At 38.1% G+C, this 23,195-nt stretch overlaps 1 protein-coding gene across 1 annotated transcript in view; it reads right to left on the reverse strand.

Annotated features, from left to right (window-relative positions):
- Positions 1 to 23,195, reverse strand: part of MAN1A2 (mannosidase alpha class 1A member 2) — a 132,760-nt gene that overhangs the window by 66,177 nt on the left and 43,388 nt on the right. The window contains exons 4-5 of the mRNA XM_058824745.1: positions 7,042 to 7,160; positions 4,608 to 4,688 (exon numbers count right to left, since the gene is read on the reverse strand). Coding sequence (XP_058680728.1) covers positions 4,608 to 4,688; positions 7,042 to 7,160 — 200 coding nt within the window. The remainder of the gene's footprint in view (positions 1 to 4,607; positions 4,689 to 7,041; positions 7,161 to 23,195) is intronic.

A 23,195-nucleotide genomic window follows, 5' to 3' on the forward strand; every position in this document is an offset into this window, starting at 1 on the left:
AAGCAACTCTCATAAACCCTATACCTCAAAAATATTTAATTAGTGGCTCCTTATTAAATATAGACACAATGAATTTTGCATTTCTTATTTAGGTATTTAGGTACTTAAGAGATTATACCTATTAGCATACAATTTAATAAAGAATAACAATGAGTGAACACTTTGCACAGATTGCTTACTGGAACTGGGAAGAAATATCTGGCATACTGCAAAATACAAGAGAGTCTGCCTGGAGAGGCTGAACTCTATTGTCAAGGTGTTTTCCAACCTAGATGATTCTATTATTTTATGACACACAGCACTCCCAGGAGAGAACATGCTTTTTTTCTTCATTTTTTATTGAGCTTCCCTCTGTTGCACAGAATCGGTCAGGTTGGAAAGGACCACAGGCAATCATCTGGTCCAACCTCCTCTTTCTTTCATTTATACCATTTCAAAAAAAATACACTGAACCCCCACTTATACCGAGGACCCTAATAACATTTGCAGCTCTGAGGTCCCAATAAAAGAAGAATGTGGCCCTGTTCGAGCAGGTTGAGAAGATGGTCACAAAAATGATCCGAGGGCTGAGGCACATCTCCTTTGAAGGCAGGCTAAGAGAGTTGAGGTTGTTCAGCATGGAGAAGGCTCCAGAGGGACCTTCTAGCACCTTCCAGCACCTGAAGGAGGCCTGGCTTCCAAGAAAGATGAAGAGGACTTTCTACTATGGCCTCTAATGACAGGAGAAGGAACAACTGTTTTAAAACTGAAAGAGGGTAGTTTTAGAGTGGATATTACCACAAGACTGTTCACGTTGGAAGACACTCCTAAAGATCATCTAGTTCCAACCCCTGCCAAGGGAAGGGACACCTTCCACCACATCAGGCTGCTCAAAGTCCTCTTAGGGCCCTATTAGGAAGGCATTTGTTACAATGAGGGTAATGAGGTTGCACTGCCCAGGGAAGCTGTGAACACACCTTCCCTGGCAGTGTTTAAGGCCAGGTCAGAGAGGGCTCTGAGGAATGTGTCTGTAGAAAGCTGTCCCTGCCTACGGCGAGGGGGTTGTACTAGATGATCTTCAAAGATCCTTTCCAACCCAAACCATTCTATGATCCTATATTCCATGATTTTAGCATATATTCACGATATAGTTCAATAATGTACCCTGCAGAAAAGTCATTGCCTCAAAGAATCTCAAAATTGATGACAGATTGAGACCTCATTTCTCTGTGGGAACTGAGACAAAGAAGAAACACACTTTCATCTGGTAACATACACCTAGCCAGACACCAGACGGCCTGTCCACAATCAGCCAGGAAAAACATACTGTGCAGAGGATTTAAACAAGGGCCCCAGACTGCAGATCTACAACCTCTGCCACCAGAGAGGTATCAGTGTTGCTTCAACTTCAGAAGACTGAAACAGAATGCATGGGCAAATTTTCCACTGTGTTAAGGTTTGCAGTTGTATCTTGATTATCTTCCATTCAAATGGCACGCTGAGATGGAAAAATGGAGAAAGATGGTGATCTTTCACACATCGAGAGAACAGCCTGTTAGACAGGGAAACAATTTTGTCTCGCTACTTTAGCACACAGATACAGGGAGGCAAGACAACCATGACATTTGCACCAAAATGCATCCTTCTCAAGCTTTAGCTTTACATGCTCATCACTTATGAAAGCCCACCAGAAATTCCCACATGTGAAAGGCTGAGCTGTTAAAAATTTTACACATGTCATGTTTCACAAAGAAAGGCTGTGACTCAGCACTGGACAGGACAAGCCCTACAGCATTTTCAGCCAAGCTGTCAGCTGCTAAAAACAGCAACTTTATTTTTGGTTGTATGGGAGATATATTTCATTATTCACTCATTCACTGCAGTGAGCAAGAGGGAACCCTTACTGATGAAAGGACAGCAATACTCACAATCTTAGTAAAAAAGGCTTAAAATTCTACCATTACCTATAATCAGCATTATTAAAACCATGATCTCAGTTGATGCTCCTCTAAGTAATAGCAGTAACTGACAGTTTAAATACAGCATGGAAGCCACAAAGTCATGCCACTGGACGTGCTAAATAAATTTTAAATCTAACATGTTTTCAATAAAAGCATTGAAAAGGACTATTTCATCTAAATTAATAATCTGCTGTACTTGAAAACTATGGTCAATAGCTACCATTATGAATCAATCAGATAAAATCCTGTCAAGCACAGTTACTCTCTCCCAACAAAGGGCATCATAGATACACCATGAAGACTTTAAAATTCTCCAGACATGGCCATTTACAAATTATTACAGTTCCACAGCTGATATTGAGTCTTGGACATTGTTTTATGGTTGTCCCTACAGCACCTTTATCAACACTAAGTGGCGGGAGTCCAAATGAAGTACGAGCAGCTTTAGTAACTATCACCAAACAGCAGTAACTCCTGTTGCAGACCTAAGCAGAATTTATATTTCTTTAAAGGAAAAAACAGAATTAATTCAAAGCAGCAGTTCATTGTACCGGACCTTATTATAAATACATCAAACAAGACATGCAAAAGTACGGAAAATCAGTATGAAAACCTTCTAAAACCAATCTAGCAACAGCCTTGCAGAAGTAGAGGCTTGGAGATAGGAAGAAGGCGACAGGAATATCAACAAGGTAGGGTAAGTGAATATGATCAAGCACATGATGGCTCGATGAACAAAGAAAGGACACCTACCAGGAGACAGAGACTGCCTAAGGTGTAAGCCCACGTGCACATTCACAACCTGATCAGGTAAAACACCCAAAAGACTGGGAAGAGGCTTGTCTGTCTTAGCAATGCTACAAAGTGCTCCTCACATGTCTGAATGCAGTGAATAAAGAAATCAACCATGTCCCAATCCTGAGCTCAGGAATATGTTCCCTTTTTGGGGAAGAGAGAGGACCAGATTGGAAATCACATCTCAAGCAACCTGTTTCCAACTCCAAGGAGTTCCCAGACGCAGGTGTCTCTCCTGGGCTCAATTGCTGAAGAGCCTCAAAATCTCTTCCTTGTCATATCCACAACGACAAATTGCAGAGAAAACCCATCCAACTTGGCAAATGAAGCAGTGTCTCAGATACCCAAAGCAATCCTAGCTGCCACACTATTTTGAAAGAAATGCAGTCTGAGCACTTTTTTCAGCAGTTCCTTAGGAAAATAAAGATGATACATATGGACATTTGACGGGAATCCTGTATCACAAGCCATGAAGCATTTGAAGTCTGTTGGAGAGAATGATGCCATAAAAATCTTAAAAACAAAAGACTCAGCTCAGCCAACATTTAAGAAACAAAGGGTAGATGTTTTCTAAGAAGGAAAGAAATTAAAGCTATTAAAGCAAAAGAGCTTGTTCTGACTCTACCAAAAGGTTAGAAGCAAATTTAAGAAAGAATACTCTGCTTTACAAATGCAGGCAAAGCATATGTTTTGGCAGTGCTTGGCTGCACCCATCTGCATACTGGGGCAAAAAAGTTCTTTTTAAGGGGCTTGTGCACAAGTGCAGTATCAATATATACAAATAATTCAGCTGTGAACATGTGATCCTAGCTTTTTCTCTGAGGTTTTTCATATTCACAGTAGATACCTCTAAGGAGCATGGTGCATTTTGAAGAAGGTGAAGCAGGAGCACTGGATGAAAAATAAACCACCCATTTCTTTCAAGAGCTACACAGGATTTTTGCTTTGCTGCTGAGCTCTTCTTCCTAAGAGAAGATCCTCATAAAGGAGAAAATTCACAGATAAAGAGACAATAAATTATGAGTTTTCTCTTGGTTACTTTTAGGGCCACAATCTTAAAATCCCTGAGAACTTGTTGGTACATATGTGGTGCTTCCCTAAACAAAGGAAGTAGTTACCTAAGAACACCTGAAAGCCATGAAATATGCCTGGTAGTGGGCTACAGATGGGTCATGAAAAATAAAGGACAAAACCAAAAATCAAAGACACAGGCAATAAGTTAAATTCATGCAGCTCCTAAGATATGAGAAGAGCTGGGGGTCAAGCTCTACTCTTGTTAAAGTATGTGAAGTAAGAGGTCACAGCACTGTGACTGCTGGACTAAGGAAGTCCATTGTTGCAAGTCTCTGGGGACATGCATCCTGTGAATCCAAGCATGAATCTACATTGTTTTAACAGAAGTTTCAGAAGCTGTATAAAATTGGCTTGCTATTTCCCAGTTTGTCACCAAGAAAATGGTAAGAAGATTGAGTAGCACTTTGATGAAGCAAACCTACATCCTTGCAGGACAAGTGACAAAGCTATTATTTCTGCCTTCATGGAGCTACAGAATATCAAAACAAGTTATTGTTGGCATGAAAAGGTTGACATTTCACTTGACATTTCAAGCTGATGCTTATTTGAGTGGATATCTTCTGAAAACATCTCGATAAAAGAAGCATTTCAGAACTGTAACCAAGTGTCCTAAATGCCAAGAGACCTACTCAGAAACAAACTTTAAAGATTCCATACTCTAAGAATTTTGTTATTTTGGACATCTGACTGCTGTGAAATTAGTTTGCAATCTACTGAGAAAAAAAGATTCTACAAAAGTCTCCATATGCCACATTTGATAGAAGACAATGAATTTCAGACACCTTTCAATCTCCTTACCTCTTGTCCTGAAAGGTAGTATGCTGCCAGAAGACCACCAATGAAGCGAATATTGACCTCAAAAACAGACACTTCAGAATTCTAGAACAGAAAGAGAGCATTAATAAATAATTAACCAACTCCTTAATGAAGGAAGAAAAAAAAATTGTCAAGGCAGAAAAAAGTACATATCCTAAGGCAATCCACATGCAAGGGTCTGTACTGTTGCAGTCTCTAGACCCAAACTGAAATTCTCATGCACATCTTTGTGACACCAAATGACAATTCTAGTTACAGCTTCAACCGATTTTAATAAAATCAAATTAGTTTTTCTCCTGCCCTCTAACCATTTTATCACCACAAAGTGCAATTACAGTAATTTGGGCTGGTGGAAAAGAAGGCAAGGACTACACATTTCTATAATTCAGCATCTTCTCTTTTATGCTTCAGCATAGCACCAAACCTTCTAGTTTAAAAAGATAAAGCAAAATGATAATTAGAGAATTCCCATAATGCACTTTTTTAACCTAAATTACTAAACTCAAATTCAGAGCTCTATTTTAACATAATCTTTGTCTCGGAATAGCTTTTCTGTTATGACAAGTAGTACTGCAGGACCACTGATAAATTCAAGAGAATAAACAATTTTATTGCCTTCCTCCACTTTATTATCCCTAGGTTAAATTCAACAGTATCTTTTGACTCATTTAACCCACAAAACATTAAGAGGAATCAGATAGTTTTAGCAACTGACTCCCTCTGTGCCCCATTCAGCTAATTTTCCACATACACTCCATCTGTCTCCCCCATAAACTTCTCTTCAACCTATTAGACACAGAAATATAGTTTTATTAAGAGATTTTGAGATAGGCAAAACTTTTCCTTTTATCCAGAAAAGTCACTACAATGTGCACTGAACAAGCTGAGTCACCAATCTGCACACAGCTGAAATGACATTTACAGGTACGTCTTTCCTTTTGTGCTATTTCTCTGGTACCTGCAGTGCTTGGATCAAAACTAAATTCATTTTGCACATATTACATATTTCAGAAAGATTATGTGAATAAAAATTTATTCAAACAGCACTGATTAAAACTTGGAAGTTTGAAATACTCCCAAATGTTTTCAGTAAAAGGTTTTCCCTTTTAACATAGAGGTGATACAAGAAAAATAACACCAATGCAGCATGATTCCACTTAATACCCATTAAAGTCATGAATCATACATGCAGTGGGACAGTGTAAAGTGAAACCAATGACTTCCATTTCCCAGTAGAAGAATCCAAGAGGATCAAATTTATGTATTTATTTATAAACTCCAAACTATGTAAGAAAATTATTCAAGTTTGGTGTATACACAAGACAACTCATTAACCTTCAGAAATGGTTTTTGATACATAGGAAGATGTAACTGAACCCCAGAGGGTCATGTAAATTTCTTCCATCCAAATCCTAGACAAATACTGCAAATTTATATTGAAATTGCCTTAGATCAGACAAAAGTTATGGAAGCAATTTAGTTCATCCTCATAATGGCATCATTATCTCTACACTGTCTCTGATATATTTAGGATCTTCAGTTTTAGACTGAATAATTATCTAGCACTAACAGAAAAAGCAGAGTAAAAATTCTTTGATGCTTGCCAGACAGTCAAGGTATAAATCAAAAGGAAAAAGCCCAAACAAATAATTTTTGAAAAGTGGGTTAAAATAAAGAAACAACAGAAAGCATTTGCTGAATTTGGAGTATACAACTATATTTCATTAGGTACATTTACTGAATGAAAAATTGTTTTTGGAACCATAGGGCAAATCTAAGGACTGAAATACAAATTCCATCACAGAGTCTGTGACAATCCCAAAATTAGTACAAAGAACACTAATCAATAAGACTAAAATAGAGCCATTTCTTCCATTTAATGCTTCTCAAGAATGTCAGATACTGTATGACCAACTGGGAAATTCTTGTGATAGATTAAGAGCCTGTAGGAAAACTCACGAATTCAAGTGGCATATTTTGTGTTAAAACTCTTAAGAAATGGAAGAAGAGATTGTATTCTTAAGTAATTTACACATGGTAGTTTTGGGGAAAATTGTCTTTCATAGCTCAGTTATTTGTAACAACTATCAGCCCATAAAACCTCATCTTTGTGTCTTCATTTCTGATACCTGGTTGTTTCTCACAAAACATTTTCTGTTACTTCCATTATCCAGTTATAATTTGTACTTTGAAAATACAATATATAGGTGTACCTCTACTTAGAATCATAACTGTAAAAAGGTCATGGCATTTTTTTTTCTAAAACAAAGTTAGATACACAGAGAATGTCACACCTGTTACAAGTTCAGATCTAACACTTTGATCTGTAATTTTTATTAAGTTTCACCTGAAAGACCTCTTCCAAGATGAACACTTGAAAAGAACTACAGAAATATTTAGGGCAGGATCTACTCACCACACTGAAATCAAGATTTTTGTCAATCCATTCTTGTCCTTCTCTGAATTCATCGTGAAGGCCCATGATATAAAGAGTATCCAATGCATCTACTATGGTAGCACCCATTTGTGAGTTTCCTACGTGCAAAAAAGAAGGATTTCTATTACAAGTGACTATTTCACTACTTTTCTTAAGCATCACAAACATGAGAAAATAACCCAAGCAGTAGCAAAGCAAAGTTACTACAAAGGTGTCAGCACAAAGAATTATCAAAGAATTATCCTTGCTCAAACAATGAGCAAGGAATTATCAGGTACAGAAGAGAATTCCCACTTCTCTTTGAAAGTATCAATCCTCTGGCACAGTTTGGCTTCTGCGGAGAAAAGAATGCTAAAGACAGAAAAAAAGAGCCCTTCTCATCTGCTTTCCCAACTTGAACTTGAGCAACTGTACTTTGACACCAAAAAAAAAACCCACAAAAAATCAAAGGACAGAAAGATATTCAGCTTCAAAAAGCTACTAGGAATTCTAGGACAGAAGCATTAGGGGAGGGGAAAAAAAAAGAAAAAGGCATAGGCAAGATAAAGCAATCAGCACTTGCAGTAATGCCTTAGTAATGCCTTGCATTTCCCAACATTTACTTCTGAAATATTCAAAGTTTGGCAATTATGGACGCTAGCTAATGATTGAAAAGCACGGCCTGATGAGCAGGGAAGCGCTGGCCGGGCGCGAGTGCCAGAGCCGCAGTCCCAAGATGTTCTCCTGGGCGTCTGCAGGGACGCGCTAGGAGCGCTAATGGATTTCTCAACTGTCACCACTTCAAGTGGAGCATTGAAAGCCAAATAAAAATCAATGGTGCTTTAAGCTGAAATGCCATTCACTTGAAACAGCAGCAATTTAGAGCTGATTGATGAGTGACTCATCGGTCTGTGCAAGGGATGAGGAGATGGTGAGCCCTGGCCCGTGAGAGCCCTGATCTCCCTAGGCCATGCCAACCAAACCTGCTGCCCTCAGTAGGCACAGGTCTTGGTTTCTAGAGGAAACCAAAATCATCCTGAGTTATCTGTTTTCATGAAGTGTTTAAAACTTCCTGTGCACCAACAAAGTCGCCAAATTTCACTGTCTATACCTGTAATCTATACACCAGTGCACGCTGGTTTATAAACTCTGGTGAATTGATTTGTAATTTAATGATGCTAATGACAAGTCCATTTTAGGGTTCTTTTAATGTGCTTTCCACCACTAATGGGAATCTCTACAGCAGTGTTCCTGCTTGGTAGTTCTTATTCATCCATTTCTGACTTTCACATGGTTAGAGCTATATTTTTTACCCTCAAACATAACAGTAATTGAATGAAGCCATCATCCCCACTGTGTTTCTTTCACACATCTAAATGACTGAGAAAGCTTAATTCCATTTTCAGGGACTTCTTTCTCCAGATAATAAAAATTAAACACAACAATATCCATGACAAAGTAACCACCAACTAATTTTTAAAGAATAGCCATGCATTGCTTTTAATTAATTTCAATTAGATTTGAAAAGCCTGAAGTTGGCAGTGTTTGTTAAGAAAATTCAAGTAGAGATTGGGACACGCTACCTTTTGCAAGATTAATTAAAAGACAAATCCTTTGACAAATTGTCCACCAGCCATACCTATAACTCTCTGGAAATGAATTCACTGGGGTGCTCAAGTACTGTAAGGTTTAACACCTTCAGCCAAATGACAAATTCCACTGCTTATGCTAAAGTGGAGGCTGCTTTGAGCAGAGCCACAGCACTGTACTTAAACTTAGCACCTTCTCAAAAGCATCATGTGACAGTTATCTAATTTATCACTTCAAAAATATGCAAATAAGACCGTGACACAAGGACTACCTTCAGTACCAGCTGACAAAGTATTTTTTTTTACATAAAATTGGAATGTGTTATACAGCTTCCACCACATGCTCAAAGTAATTTCTGTTCCTTTATTTAAATCACATTGATCAAATTGTCAAATACACACAGTGTTTGAACGAATAGGGATACATAAGTCTTGTGAAATCGTGGAAGTTCCTCTTGCAGTAGTTTCAAAAAGTAAAAACTTTCCAACTTAAACACAGTGGTAATCAGATCAGTAAGCTCTCGTATTCTTCAGCTTGCAAGGGATGCTGAAAACAAGTTGCATGGAAATGGCCTGTTGTGTCATTGTCCACCACCCTACCTCCCCACACCTACTCCAAAGGACTTCAAACACCATGGTACAATCTTCCACAGTTTTCTGGATCTCAGAACTACATTTCACTGTCAACAATATGGGAGAGCAGTATGTTGGGGGCAAGAATATCTACTTGCCAGATGTCAAGAAAGTATCTTCAAAACCACAAATTTAAACAATCCTTTTCACCGAATTCTCTTTGCACAGAGCCACAAAAGAAGGGCCATGGAAATTAAAAAGCACACAACTTTTGCCATCTAACAAATCCAATAGATGAATTCAGAGAGAACAGAAAAGAGCTCTCTCCAGAGCTGATCAAAGGTGTTCAATGTTTCCCCAGAGCATCCCATAATGATGAAAAATATGACCTCACCAAATAAAGACAAGAAATTTGCTTTCACTATCCCTGTGTTAAAAGTGAGCCCTCAACCCCATATACAGAGATCTCACCTAAACCAGTAGGTCCCCAAAAGAGATTGCCTACAAAGCGCTTCTACAGAGCCTTTGGTGCTGTTTGCAGCCACAGAAACAAGTGTAGCCCAATAAAACTGGCTTGTTCAGTACTTTTTGTCCCTAAGAGTCAATTCAAAGCATAGGCTTACACTCTGAGATTTTTGTCTGGGCCATACCCTAATACTTTGTTCAAGCCCTCATTCCAGCTGCCTTTACATTCCTTTCTTTCGCCTTTTATGTTTATCTTTTCTAGAACCATGCATGTCCAACAAAACATGATTGAGAAAAGCCTGTTCTATTCTCATGTGCCTCTTCCCTAAGCAGTGATGGGCACCTGTTTCTGAGGCACAAATCAGTGTGGTTATATTTTCTAGACTTCACGTGAGAGCCTAACTCTTTTTTATCCCAATCTCCTAAAGACAGCATATACATTCCCAACCTATAATAAATTATTCGTTTTTTCATATAAGCAGACTATTTCAACCAAACTTGAGTTATTTTTCTTTTTTCTACACATGAGTACTTCTTCCTTGAGGAAGACTCAGAAGAACAATCTTTGCATTTTCCAATCCTTTTGGCTGAAGATGTTTCCAAAAGGTCAAGAGATGACAAATCAAAATTTTGCAACAGATTGTCTGCCCAGTCTTCTTCCTTTAGTGTCAATCAGGCAGCAGGAAGCAAGCTAATTCCTTCCTCATGGGCATTGAGGTGGAAAAGTCCAAAATGCAGAATTCACACTCAGAAATCTTGTGTCAACAAGAATACAAGGCAGAACTGAACATAATGCAACACTGAGGACAAGACACATTTAACACCTTGGCTACTCCATACTGTAAGACAGGTACAACTTAAAACTATATGTGGGCTATATGATGCTTGGTCAGAGTAAAATTAGCTCTCAGCTTCTTTCTTCAAGGACTGTGTAGAAAGGATGTCACTCTTAATTTGTTCTTAAGTAAGACCTTCCACTGAATTCTTCAGTATCTACAGCTTGACCAAAACAAGCAGTGACATTCCTCATCTTAAAATGTACTGCACTTGCAGCAAGGCATAGACTGAAAACTGAAGAAGGAAGAAACAGCAAGTGTTCCAGTCACTAGCCTGCACTAGGGTCAGTGTGCTGCTATAGGTAAAGCAGAAATGGATAGGCAGTGGTCCTTCCCCCTACTGATGCTGATAGAAACCATTCATCTAAAGTCACAAAGTGAAATCATTTTCCATTCATAATAGAGAATGCTCCTTTTTCTTCTTTCCCAGCCATGCCAAGATCCATAAATTTTGGATCAAAAGGACAAGGGGATAACCTTCCTGGAATTAAACTGCAGAAGGTATCATTCAAAGTGCCATAAAGTAACTCTAAATGACGAGATAACAGTTTATAGTATACACTTCTTGCTACCACCTCAAGCAGTCTATTATTGCTCCACATATAGAGGGAGCAGATGTCTCATTGTGGTGAAAAAAGTCTATAAAACAATTAAACTATAATAGAAAATAGCACTTCTGCTAGCTGAAGGCACTCCTCCCAGGTCTGCCTCTGTTCAATACAAAGGCTCAGCTAGTCATGTCGCAGAAGATAATAACCAATTCCAAAACGGCTCCGTTTTAAAAACGTCAGATTAGGAAGTTTCCTCTCCATATAATTATAGTTCTAGTTGATTGAGCTCCAAATTTAATGAAGTTTGCCTAATGAATGCAATGCCCATTCTTCTAAATAAAACAGAACATCCATCATGAGCTAATGGAAAGAATTTAGCAGTGAAATAGCTGAACTATTAAGAAAATCATGCAGACTCTCATTAAGCAAAAGTATTATTCCAAAGGACTGCAAAGTGGTAATTCAAATTTGTAGTTAGACTTCAGTTTCTTGAGATAAGTCAAATAATTCCTTCACTCAATGCCACATAAAATACAGTTTGAAAATTCTAGCAAATAATATGACTAAGTGTAAATATCAGGGCCTCTAAAAGAAAAACAGTCTTCTCATATAAAATTCTTTCAGTATGCCAAAGCACTAGATGAAGAACTGGCTTATTAGTACCATTTGGAAGTCCCACAAGAGACTATCAGAGTACAAGGGAGACAGATTGCTGTCAAGTGTTCCACAACAAAATGAATATGAAGAAAATAAATAGCCCATTTTCATTATACCATAAGAAAAAGTATAGAGATTTAGAACGTCTGATATCACCCTATATCAGCTCAGAGTTTCTTTGTGTATTTATTATGTGGAAGCAGAAGAGACTATAAGCAGTGAGGTACTAGAGAAAATATATTAATAGATCAACTATGCATAGATCAATTATGAACAGAAAAGACTAAAGATATGATACCTAGACAAGTTAAATAAGGAACAAGACGACAAAACTCTGCACCAACAGACTGAAGTCATGCACTAAGCTGAAAGGTAACCATCAAATAGGTGCTTCACAGAAACTTTGATTATTTAACATCTCACCCATACCTCCTCATTACTTCAACATGTATACATCACACACAAATCTCATTACCTCTCCTAAAAACAATCCATAGGAGCTTTCATTGGTCTAAGTGGAGGGTTGAGCAGGGATACTGAGTCTGCATGGGAGCAAGTTAATTTTCTTCACAGCAGCTTGTATGGTGCTGTGGGGTTTGGATGTGTGACTAAACCAGTGTTGGAAACACATGAGAATTTTGACTATTGCTGAGCAGTGCTTGCACAGCATCAAGGCTTTCTCTTTCCTGCCCCCCCTGAATCCCCACAGTGAATAAGCCAGGGGAAGGCATAAAGTTGGAGAGAGAATTTCCTTCTTAGCCTTTCTCCCTATGCCTGTGCTCCAACACCCCTGTACCACAAGTGTGTGAGTGTCTTACAACACACTTGGCACTTACCCAGAGACTTGCTAGAGGAGTAACAAACCTGAAGGAAATCCAGCCTACTCAAATGGATCTCTCATTACCAAAATGTACGCTGCTCCTATGAAGTCAAGGAAACCAGCCTAAGTGTAAAACTACCAAGGCCACTCTGCTTCCAAAGAAATCATATAAATACAAAGAAGTCATATAAATAGATGCATGTAACCATTCCTACTCTTCTGCCTCAAGCAGTAACTGAGAAGGAAGCATTTTATTTTTCCTCAGAAAAGACAGCAGATGACACGCCCAAAAGCAGGATGCTCATCAGTCCATTTACAATCAAGGTAGGGTTTTCATATTTCCTAAACCAGTGACAAAATCACACAGGAATAAATAACAGTAATAAAGACTCTTATTCTCTTTGGCAAGGATAGCCTGCAGACATCAGCAGCAGCTACATTTTGAAGAAAGCTAAGGGAAATTGCAAGACTGAGGAGGAACAAGAAGTTAGATACACTAAAAGCATTTGGGCAATTACTGAAGACAAGTGTCTCTACACCACACAAAGAGCAAGTATCTCTGTGTTAAGACATCCCTGCAATCAAAATAAATTATTTTATACTCTAGAAAGCAGACTTATCTTCCTAAGCAATAAAAAGCTGGAATCCATAGTTAGTTATATGCAAATGCTAGAGATATAGATGCAAGAAAATAGCTTTCATTCTCAAAACAACTTCCCATGGCCAATGGGATGGTCATATTGACTGACAGATAAGATACAAACAGAAATAGTGCCAGAAATACTATTGGTCTCAGCCTGTCTCATATCTGATTTTTTTTTTTTTTGCAGGGCCCTGGACAGACATCACTCAGTGGAAGCTGAACCTACTCCTACTGGTGCAGAACATGCTTGATTGGTGGTGAAGCTACTTGGGGATGGAGGCAGGATCAGCTTGCAAAAGGAATGTAAGAGGACCAAAGCCTCAAGGGGTAATTTACCATAATTTCTAAGATAAATCTCCACTAAGCAGGCAACCTCAGCTTCAGACTCATCCAGCACTACTGACAGAGCAACCCAACCATTGGGGTGTACACAAGCATAAAGCAGATCCTCCCCTTTCCACCATAGTGGTTCCAGAAACAAAAGAGGAGATGTAAAGCCTCCCCAAGGAGAAATATATACTCTCTCAAGACTCTGAAGTGTTACACTCTGAAGGTAAAAGTTTAGTTATTTTTCACATAGGCAGTTATTTTAATTCCCAGACTCTGAGTGAAAATGCTTCCTTGATAAACTCAGCCTGACATTCAATACAGAGTTATTACAATCTTAAGGAAAATAAATATTCTTGTTATTGTTATTCCTGTCTGCCCAGATTCATAATGGCTGAAAAATACATACTGGGCAAGACTGCACTATATATTAGAAAATACACCAATTTCTAGTCCAAAAGATTTAAATAATTCAAGTTTTTAGATTGTAGCAACAGAAATTCTTGATGTGACAGACAATTAGAGACATAGTATGAAAATATGTAACATGAAAATTAAAAGCAAACAATTATCAACAATTTTCTGTATCTCTAATGAGAGTCTGGCAATAAAGCTGCCACTGCTGAAGCATACCACTTGCAAAATATCTTAATGACTCACGAGGAACAAGATAACGTTTAAGAAAATTAATTAAACTTTTGAACAAGAGAGTTTAATTTCACTGAGAAAACAAGTGCCTCAAAATTAGTCAATGAAACTACACATTTCATACAAAACTGCAGTGTATGATTTCAGCTCAGTCATAAAATGCAATGAATAAGCCTGTAAGTATCCATGAAGAAACCAATTGCCTTTAACATTTTAGACTAATTAAAAAAGCAGAACAAAAAAATAAGCATGTTGATTGCTTAGTTCTGTTAAATTGCTGATAATAGACAACATGAAAAGGAGGTCTTAATGTTTTGTATCAGACAATAGAGTACTTCAACATATAAATAACATTAAATGATCAATTTTAATGCTTTCCTTAATTTCATAACTGAGGAAGTCATGGGAGTAGAACACGGAATTGTATGCTAGACTTTGAACCTATTAAAAACTGGACCTGCTGGTATTTGTTAATAATCAACAAACTGCTGCCTGAATACCCATGCTCTTAAGACTCGAATTTTAAAACTTTGTCTAAAAATCTACATGGCAATAAACCTTCCTCTTGACTGCTCTTCAGCTGATTGATTTACTTTGCTCCCTAAATCTTACATGGCCCTTCAAATTAATTCAAAATTCATGCAAGCAAGAGCTGAATGCAGTCCCCCCTAGTACAAAGACTGAATATCCTCAGACCATTTCAATTTTCTACATTTCTATCCAATTTCCTCCATATTTTTTGTTCTCTTATTTTTAAAGCACCAAGACCAAACTCTATTACTGTATACAGGAGGAAGACTGTGTGCAGACCATAATAAAGATTAATGTTGGAACTATAATATGAGTTAGTGGAAGGTTAAGACCTGGTGATAACTGAAAGCCACAATGTCAGGAGAAGGTTAGGATGAATTTCAGAGTAGGAAAGGAAAGAGGGAGAGAAGATGGCATTGAGTACAAAAGAGGCCATGGAAGCACATCAGAAAGAAAGCAAGAATAACATGTGAAAAGTGAATAGTGACAGCAAATCTGCTGTATACACAAAGCAGTCAATCAAAACTAATCAAAAATATAGATCTGAAGTAAGCCCATTTTAAGAAAACAGGAAGTGGAAAACTGAAGGGAAAAGTATCTGTGGATGATGGCCTGGAAGTATGAAGAGCCTAAACACTAGCAGCAATCAGTTAAACACCACGGCAAGCAAAGCAAGACTAATATTTGAGAGTAAATAAGAGAACAAGATGTTATCTGGACTTGAGTATAGTTGTGTGACTTTATATGAAGCAAGCCAAGTACAGGTCTTCCATGACAAGATAACAATCTCTCACAGATAATTGTAAGCTAAATTACTTTGTCAGCTAGGCAGTAGGAAAACACATATCAAAAAAACAACACCTAAGAGCCATCATGGCACACAGGCTTTTCTATCTTTATATTTGGGCCACTTCCACACACTTTGGTCGAAGCCACGTCCTAAATTTTCTTTGGGACAGCATAAGAGGAGCAGATTTCCAGTGGGATAGCCATAGAACTTCACCAGATGGGTGCAAAACTTGAGTGAACAGTAGCAGTGTATCAGGCACAAGCACAGTGCTCCACTCACGTGATTGAGCTGTTCCTGAATTCCAGCTGCCTGGTGCATCCTCTGGCTTCAGATGACAGCAAAGCACACCCACACCTGACTCCCTCACTGTACACATGCCCATGGAGTTGTCCTCAGCAGATTTAGGTTTAGAGCTCAGAATGCTAATTCTTACTCAGCTGTCATGCCTGTTCAAAACAAGGCTGCATGGCCTTATCTTCATTTCCTTATTATACCCTCTGCGCTCAATTCCAAAAGGTAGGAAAAAAGTTTAAATTCATGATTTAAATTCAAGCATTCCCACAACCTAAATAATTCACAATTCAAAATAAACATTAAGTCCAAAGATTTCCAACAAGAAACAATTTTTTTTTTCCTCAGAGCAAACCATCTGATTTATAAGAGAAGAACAGAAGAGAATGCTATTGGGAAGAATCAAAATTCTGAGCCTCAGCCCTAAACTCTAGCATGAATAATTTTTTCATTGCCATTTCATGCAGATGTTTACCTCACTATCCTATGTGTGTGTAGGTGAGGTGTGTTTATCTAATTTCACTTTGCATTTGTGCATCTGTTGTTTGTTTTGTGGTATTTTCTCATTAAAGCAGAATTTTCAATCTTCTGAATAGGATTTAACGTAATTGATTCAGACACTTAAAGAAGTCACTGAGTACAACTGCCCTAATTATGTTGTACACGAACTAATACAAACTGTGTGAGAAGAATTCAGTAAGAATATTGTATTATTAAAAAGAACAAGACAACAGCTGCTTGTGGTGAATTTTCCTGTTTTCCTGATATGCATAGGCACACTTTTGACAGTTTGATGAAATATCAGTGACATTCAAAAAACATTCTTACTAAGCAGTTGTTTTTATCTACAGCACCAGTACTGTAAAACACTTAAGAAGGAACATACAGACAGATTGTATCCTGTCTGCACAAATTTGCAAGTTTCAGAGAACAACTATATTCTGAATAAGCACGATACACATTGCAGTGAAGCAAAACAGTGTTAACAAATCACTATTTGCCCAATTGGCAGCATCAATCAGAAAACAGCTTTAAATGAGATAAAAGAGGGAAAAGTCAGAAATTTTGTAGAGGGATGTGTTGTCTTAGCATCAATGTTAAAGTCTTTTTAAGAAGTGAACTTGCATATCGGCAGAGAACATACACAGAAGGGATGTGAGACCATCCCTTAACAAAATCTCTGAGAAAACTGACCTGCCACACAGTAAAAGAAAATTGTTCTCGTGCAGATGAATAACGGTTTAAAAGATAGGAAATGGGATAAGTGTAAACAGCCATCAGTGTGAGGTAAAATCACCAGTGGGATCCTACTGAAATGATTAGGTTGGACAAAAGCTTAAATATGAAATAACTAAAAATATTTATAACATTAGCATAAATCATAGGGTACAGTGGTGAGGATTTCCAAAAGGAATGTTATTGGAGAAATGCTACCCTGTACTGTGTTTGTAGACTCAAGAAGGAGCCTAAAAGACAGAGACTATCATTATTAGGAGAGGAACAGCAGACAAAACAGAAAATGGAGCAAAGTTTTAGCCTTCGTCTCAAAGACCAAAAAAGACCCCAAAACCACTGCCTTGAAAATATACAAAGAAAGAAAATAACAACATATTAGGTATGAAAAATGTAAGTAAGATAAATGAGTTTACAGGCTAAAACCCTCCATGCAGGACAGGGGCACTACTGAAGGCATATGCAGTTCTACAAACCCATGAACGGCAAGCAAGAGATGAATAATGGATTTATTTCTTTTTTCCAACACCAAAAGCAGTAATCCAGGACAGCGAGCAGCCTTCAAAACAAAATGTTTTCTACACAATATCAAATCAAACTATGGAACCACTCATAGTGGGTTATGTTGCTCTTAAGGTTGGCCAGACTCCAAAGCAGTTTGGACAAAATCAAGGAAAAATCAACTAGAAGTGATTAAATAAAACTTGCTGCCTCTGACCACAGAAACACTAGCACTATACAAACTTCTGTAAGGCTGTGGAGTACTCTGAGACAAGCTCACTATGAGCTTTTCCTGCTCTTACATGTCTTCCCTAGGTACCTGCTGTGAGCAATTTTTGAACACTGATTAACAATCATGTTTGATCTGTCATCTGACCTAAAGGAACTTTTCTTCTGATATTAGAACACGGTTCTAGTTTCAAATAAAGCCAGCAGCTCAAGAGTTATGCTCTTTCTCAAAATTTTATCTTTTCAAAGTTCGTCTTACTGGTCAAAAAATACACATTCAATGTACTTATAATATTCAACATTATCTTGCTGTAATCACTCATTATGGAGTTTGCAGAGGACACAGATGCACAGGCCTGTCTTAAGGCCATTTCCATTTATTTTAAAATTGACTTGAACCTGAAGTACAGAGATTAGGCTGAAATTTGCATTGTGAAATTACCTCTCTTCCCTAGTTAGGAAGAATGGATTTTCTTTCCCTTTCCATTTGCCACAGAAAAAGGCAATAATGACTACATTACTTGTGCATGTACAGTTAAAAGATAAGGACTACTGCTCACTAAGGAGGCTTTTGTTTATCAAGATAACATATAGTCAAGAACATTTTTGTTTACATATACACCTCATATTCCCTTTTTGTGCCCGTTTATCCTCTACATGGATTCAGAGGCTGAACACATGCACAGAAAAAGGATGTTGAGCAGAAGCTGTGATTTCCATCTGTCTTTTTATTAGGATTTTACAGTGAGAAGACATGAGAAGTTTTCCACCATGTTTTTAAAAGGTCGTTCCACAGTCTTTAAAGTGTATAACCTATTTTCTTTCCAGTAAAAGTGTTTGTCTCCATACTGTTTATAAACAAGTATTTTGCCAGCTAAAAACCAAACAAACAAACCAGAAAATACAAAAGGCTTACTAAATCAGACACCCTTGACAATTAATATGAACTTCAAAAGTAAATTACAACTAATCAGGTGACAGCAGATGATAATGCCAGAGCAGCTCAGGCAGCCCAGTAACTGCCACAAGGACAGATAACAAAAATGTCTTATAAATTAAAGAATATTTCCAAGGGTAAGTAATAATAAAAACTCTGTTATGGTGTTTTCTTTTAGTGCTTAGAAGAAATATTCCACCCCTCACTTCAGGAACCACAAAGTGGACAAAGAAATCACATTGCTCTCCCAGGCTGTACTGTACTTGTCAAAGGCATTGGAAAAGCAGGCTCCTGTGCCTGACTCATCTCCTCCTTGCCACAGCCTCCCATCCTTGCAGTGTGACAGATGCATTTTCTTTGGGAGTTCTGCTGCTCCTGCTCCCCGGCACAGGGAGAAATGCACTGTCAGATCTCCATTGCTTAGCAACACGAGGAGCTGCTGCAGCAGCTTCCTACGCTGCTGCGGCACCGGGCAGTCACCTCAGCAACTTTCGCCCGAGTAACCGGTGTGCATCAGTGGCACTGGCAGCAAAAGGCTGAGGCTGGACATGCTCAATGATGTGGTACAAACCAAGTAGTCCACTGGTATATCAAGGAATATTCAACACATGAGCTTCCCCACCTGAATCCTTGAGTTATTCCCTTGGACGTATCTCGCTCACCAATGACACTTAAAATGCCAGACAAAAAAATCCCTCATAAAAGAGAGGACAGCTTTATTTGGTCAAGCTTTAAGGAAGAGATAAGGCACTGCATTGCAGCCTCGGGGCTCTACCAGGTACCACAAATGCAATCACAATGTGACTTCACTGACAATTCTCTCTTAGAAGACAGGATCCCAAGAGAGAGCTGGCAGGCAGCTCAGGGTAAATTGACTGTTTGCATGGCATGTGAGGTGAAAGAACAGGAGAGACATGAAAGCACTGTCAATGCATGAGACAGCTCTAGTGTGACAAAATACAAAATAATGACTTCATTAAATCTTTGGGCATGAGAATAGGCATGTGTATATACAAGCATCCACAAATTCTAAACTTTTAAAACTTTTCATCACTATTAAAATCTTTCCACACCCTTCAAAACACATCTAGACATATAACTGTCTATGGATTATGTGCATTACCAGGCCATCTTCATATAAAGCAACTCATCTCTAGACAGAACACATCCAAATGCAAGGTTTAGAAGTGCATTGCTAGTAATACTGGAAGTTTTCAATTTTGCAAGAATTGTATCAGTACTTGCCATGTACTTATTACTTGACAAATTGCACATCTTCACTTTATGTGCGTCAGAACTCTTTATTAATGTCAGAACTCTTATTTCAGAAAGCATCAGGTTAGATGACAGTCCACAATTTCTAGTTTTGATGAGGACAGTGCTCCAATTTGCCCAAGCATTGTATATTTTCTTTATATTGTTCCTTATAGTAGTTCAGGTTCTCAAATAAACATATTTTAGAAAAACACAGATTGAAGACTGATGCAAACTAACTAGTACTAACTACTCAATTTAACTCACAATAAAGTATCCTTACAGCTTATGCTATGGTAATTAGTTCATATTATACCGGATACAAACACATACAGTTTAAAACTCTGAAGCATATCCGGACTGAATAATTTTGTTTGTGTTTTCAGGAGATGTTCACCTACATCAAACAGAGACAAATAATCTTCAAACAGCATGTTTCAGGTGGTTACTCTCATTCTCAAAAGCAAATCCAATCAGATTGCATTACAGGGAGAGAATCCAACAATACCATCAACTGATCTGGTTCATGCTAAACTCACAAAACCTCCTGAAGCAAGCTCAGTGTTTGCTGTGCTTGCTCATTATCTTACATGCATCATTTTCATAATCAGCCTCTTTACCCTTTGTGTTCTAATGAGAACTTGACCAGGATCCTACACAAACCCCCTCTGCAACAAGACCCTGCAGCTGCCATCAAATTTTTTCACCAATTTAAGCAGTCCAACAAAAAAGGCCAACTTTTCTTTCTTAGCTTAGCTGCTACAACCTTCAGCAGAGCTGCAAATAAAAATCTAAACTGGAAAGAAAATTTACACCTCTCTGCTGCACCTTCTCCTTGACTTTTATATTTCATTTTACAGGATAGGAATAAATGCCAGCCTTTTCAAAAGCAGTTATCACCCCATTTCACCAAGAGAGAACCTATTAAGGTTTGTTTCATATATCATCTAAATGTAAATATCTTTAAAAGCTCACCCACTCCCAGTCATACTTTCTCAAAGCAGTACCATACTACCAATGCTGTGACCCAGCTGTGGAAGAGGTGCTGCTCAAGATACTGCCCAACTACACAGTTTGAAAGACAGTATTTTTAGCAGACTCTCCTTTACAATTTACAGTCAGACATCTCAAAAAGACTGGCAAGAGTTTCTTGCTGCAGGCCAACTAAAGCAACCTACCACGTTTTGTCATAAAAGTCAACTAATAATTGAGGAAGCCCATAAACATCCTTGTTGGCATGCTTCAGCAAGGCATAGAGCATCTTGCTTTAAAGTTTATAAAGCTTATCCTTCTTTATATTTTAAATTACTTAAAAGTAAGATTTAAGAGCAGAGAAGGCCAGCTCCTCTGCCCTTCTCTGACCCCAGACTGAAACCTGCTAGATCTTGCAATGTTAGAAACAGTTGTGTTCTCCTTGGCACAGATATAGATATACACTGCTTTAGACAAAAGTGGAGTCCAACGGGGAAGACTAATGACTTATTTGTCTTCCAAATTGAATCGTGTTTAACCTCACTTGGGAGTTATCAGCAAACCTGATTTCCCAAAGATTCATGCAAAGGGCTGCCTTTCATTCAACCAGCGATACCATCTCCTTGCAGGATCTCATAGACGTGCTAGGAATTGAAATGGAAGCACAGTAGATTGCAGTAATGGCTGAAAATAGTTTGGATCAAATCATCTTTGAGATGAATAATAAAAACAGATTTTGCTGAGCATCTTTTTATTAAAACTAGCATGAGGCTTCAAAAAAAATTAAGCAACCCTGCTATAAAGGCAAATACTGCTGGGAATTGTGTCAATAGGGGTAATAGAGATTGGTAAAGAGCTTGGAATAACAATACAGCCTAAGACAGTCCTTGACAAAGACCTATTTCCGCACACATCTCCCCCATCAACCATCCACCAAATGAACAATAGCTGATTCTATTTTAGACTTGATATATGCTGAAGATTATGTGTTTCAGAAAAGTTTTTCATATGAAACAGCCTTGAATACAGCAATCATGACATGATTTGGCTAAAAACTAAATGGCACAAAATAGCATCTGGATTTTAAAAGGACAAACATGTAGAGCATTGGCTGCTAGAGTTAGCTGGAACAAGAGGAGCAGAAACTTTAGCATGGACAAGGCCTGCAATTTCTTTCAGAAAGCAATGCCAAAATTTTAAAAATAAGCTCTCCAAAGAATAATCATTCCAAGAAAAAAAGCAGAAATCCTCCAGACTCATTAGCAGACATGTTAGAAGTAAGCAGAGGAGGAATAGAAAAAAAAATACTACAGTGAAATTGCAATTTGTAACTGCTTCAAAATATCGTGTCAGTTACATTAAAAACAAACATCATAAAAATGTCTTTCTGCCACATGAAGGAAAAAAACTTACTTCATAGAGTCTGGGTTACAAACCAAGGCTAATCTAGAATTACACATGGCAAATTAAGCAACAGATTTGCAAGTAGCAAAGACTACATGATCATAGAGGTGTACATTAAAGATTTTTCCCTGTCAAATCCAGTTTCATCAGCCATAAAAAACATAAAGGAAAACCATCAATTAATCATAACATAAAACTAAATCACAGTGAGGTGCAGAAGAGATTTTCTCAGCGAAATTTATGGCAGTGCCTATGTACAAGATAACAAAGTATCTAAGAGTGCTACACAATGCTGCCCTGGTACCTAAGAAATGCCCTTCTGCCGTGGAAGCAGCCTTTTGCTCCAGTGTGGCACTCAGCTCACTCTCTCCTTGCACTGTGCTAAGCACCACTGGTGAGGCACTGGCACAGGCTGCCCAGAGAAGCTGTGGGTGGCAATGCTCAGAACCGGGCTGCATGGGGCTCTGAGCAACCTGGTCTCATGGAAGGTCCCAGCCCGTGGCAGAGGGGTTGGACTAGATCATCTTTAAAAGGTTCCCTCCAACTCAAACTCTTCCATGCTTCTCATGGACCTAAACACAAAGATCTAGACAATATGAGGTGGGTTAAAAAAAAAAAAAACAAAAACAAAACAACCCAACACATTTATATTCATTGCATCTCAAAATATAGCCAAAAAATAACCATCACTGCATCAGGACTTTCATTTATATATGTACATATGCACACAAAGCATCAGTGTAAATAGACACAGCTTAGTCTCTGCAATAATAAGAACATACTACTCCCAAAAAGATAGATCAATAAAGTAATTCAATGAAATACCACTGAAATAATACATTTCTGTCAATCACACTTTGAAAGATTCTTTATTAAAACAGAGTTTGCTAGAAAGTTCGGGAAG

The sequence above is a fragment of the Ammospiza caudacuta genome, chromosome 2 (genome assembly GCF_027887145.1).
Source record: "Ammospiza caudacuta isolate bAmmCau1 chromosome 2, bAmmCau1.pri, whole genome shotgun sequence".
NCBI lineage: Eukaryota > Metazoa > Chordata > Aves > Passeriformes > Passerellidae > Ammospiza > Ammospiza caudacuta.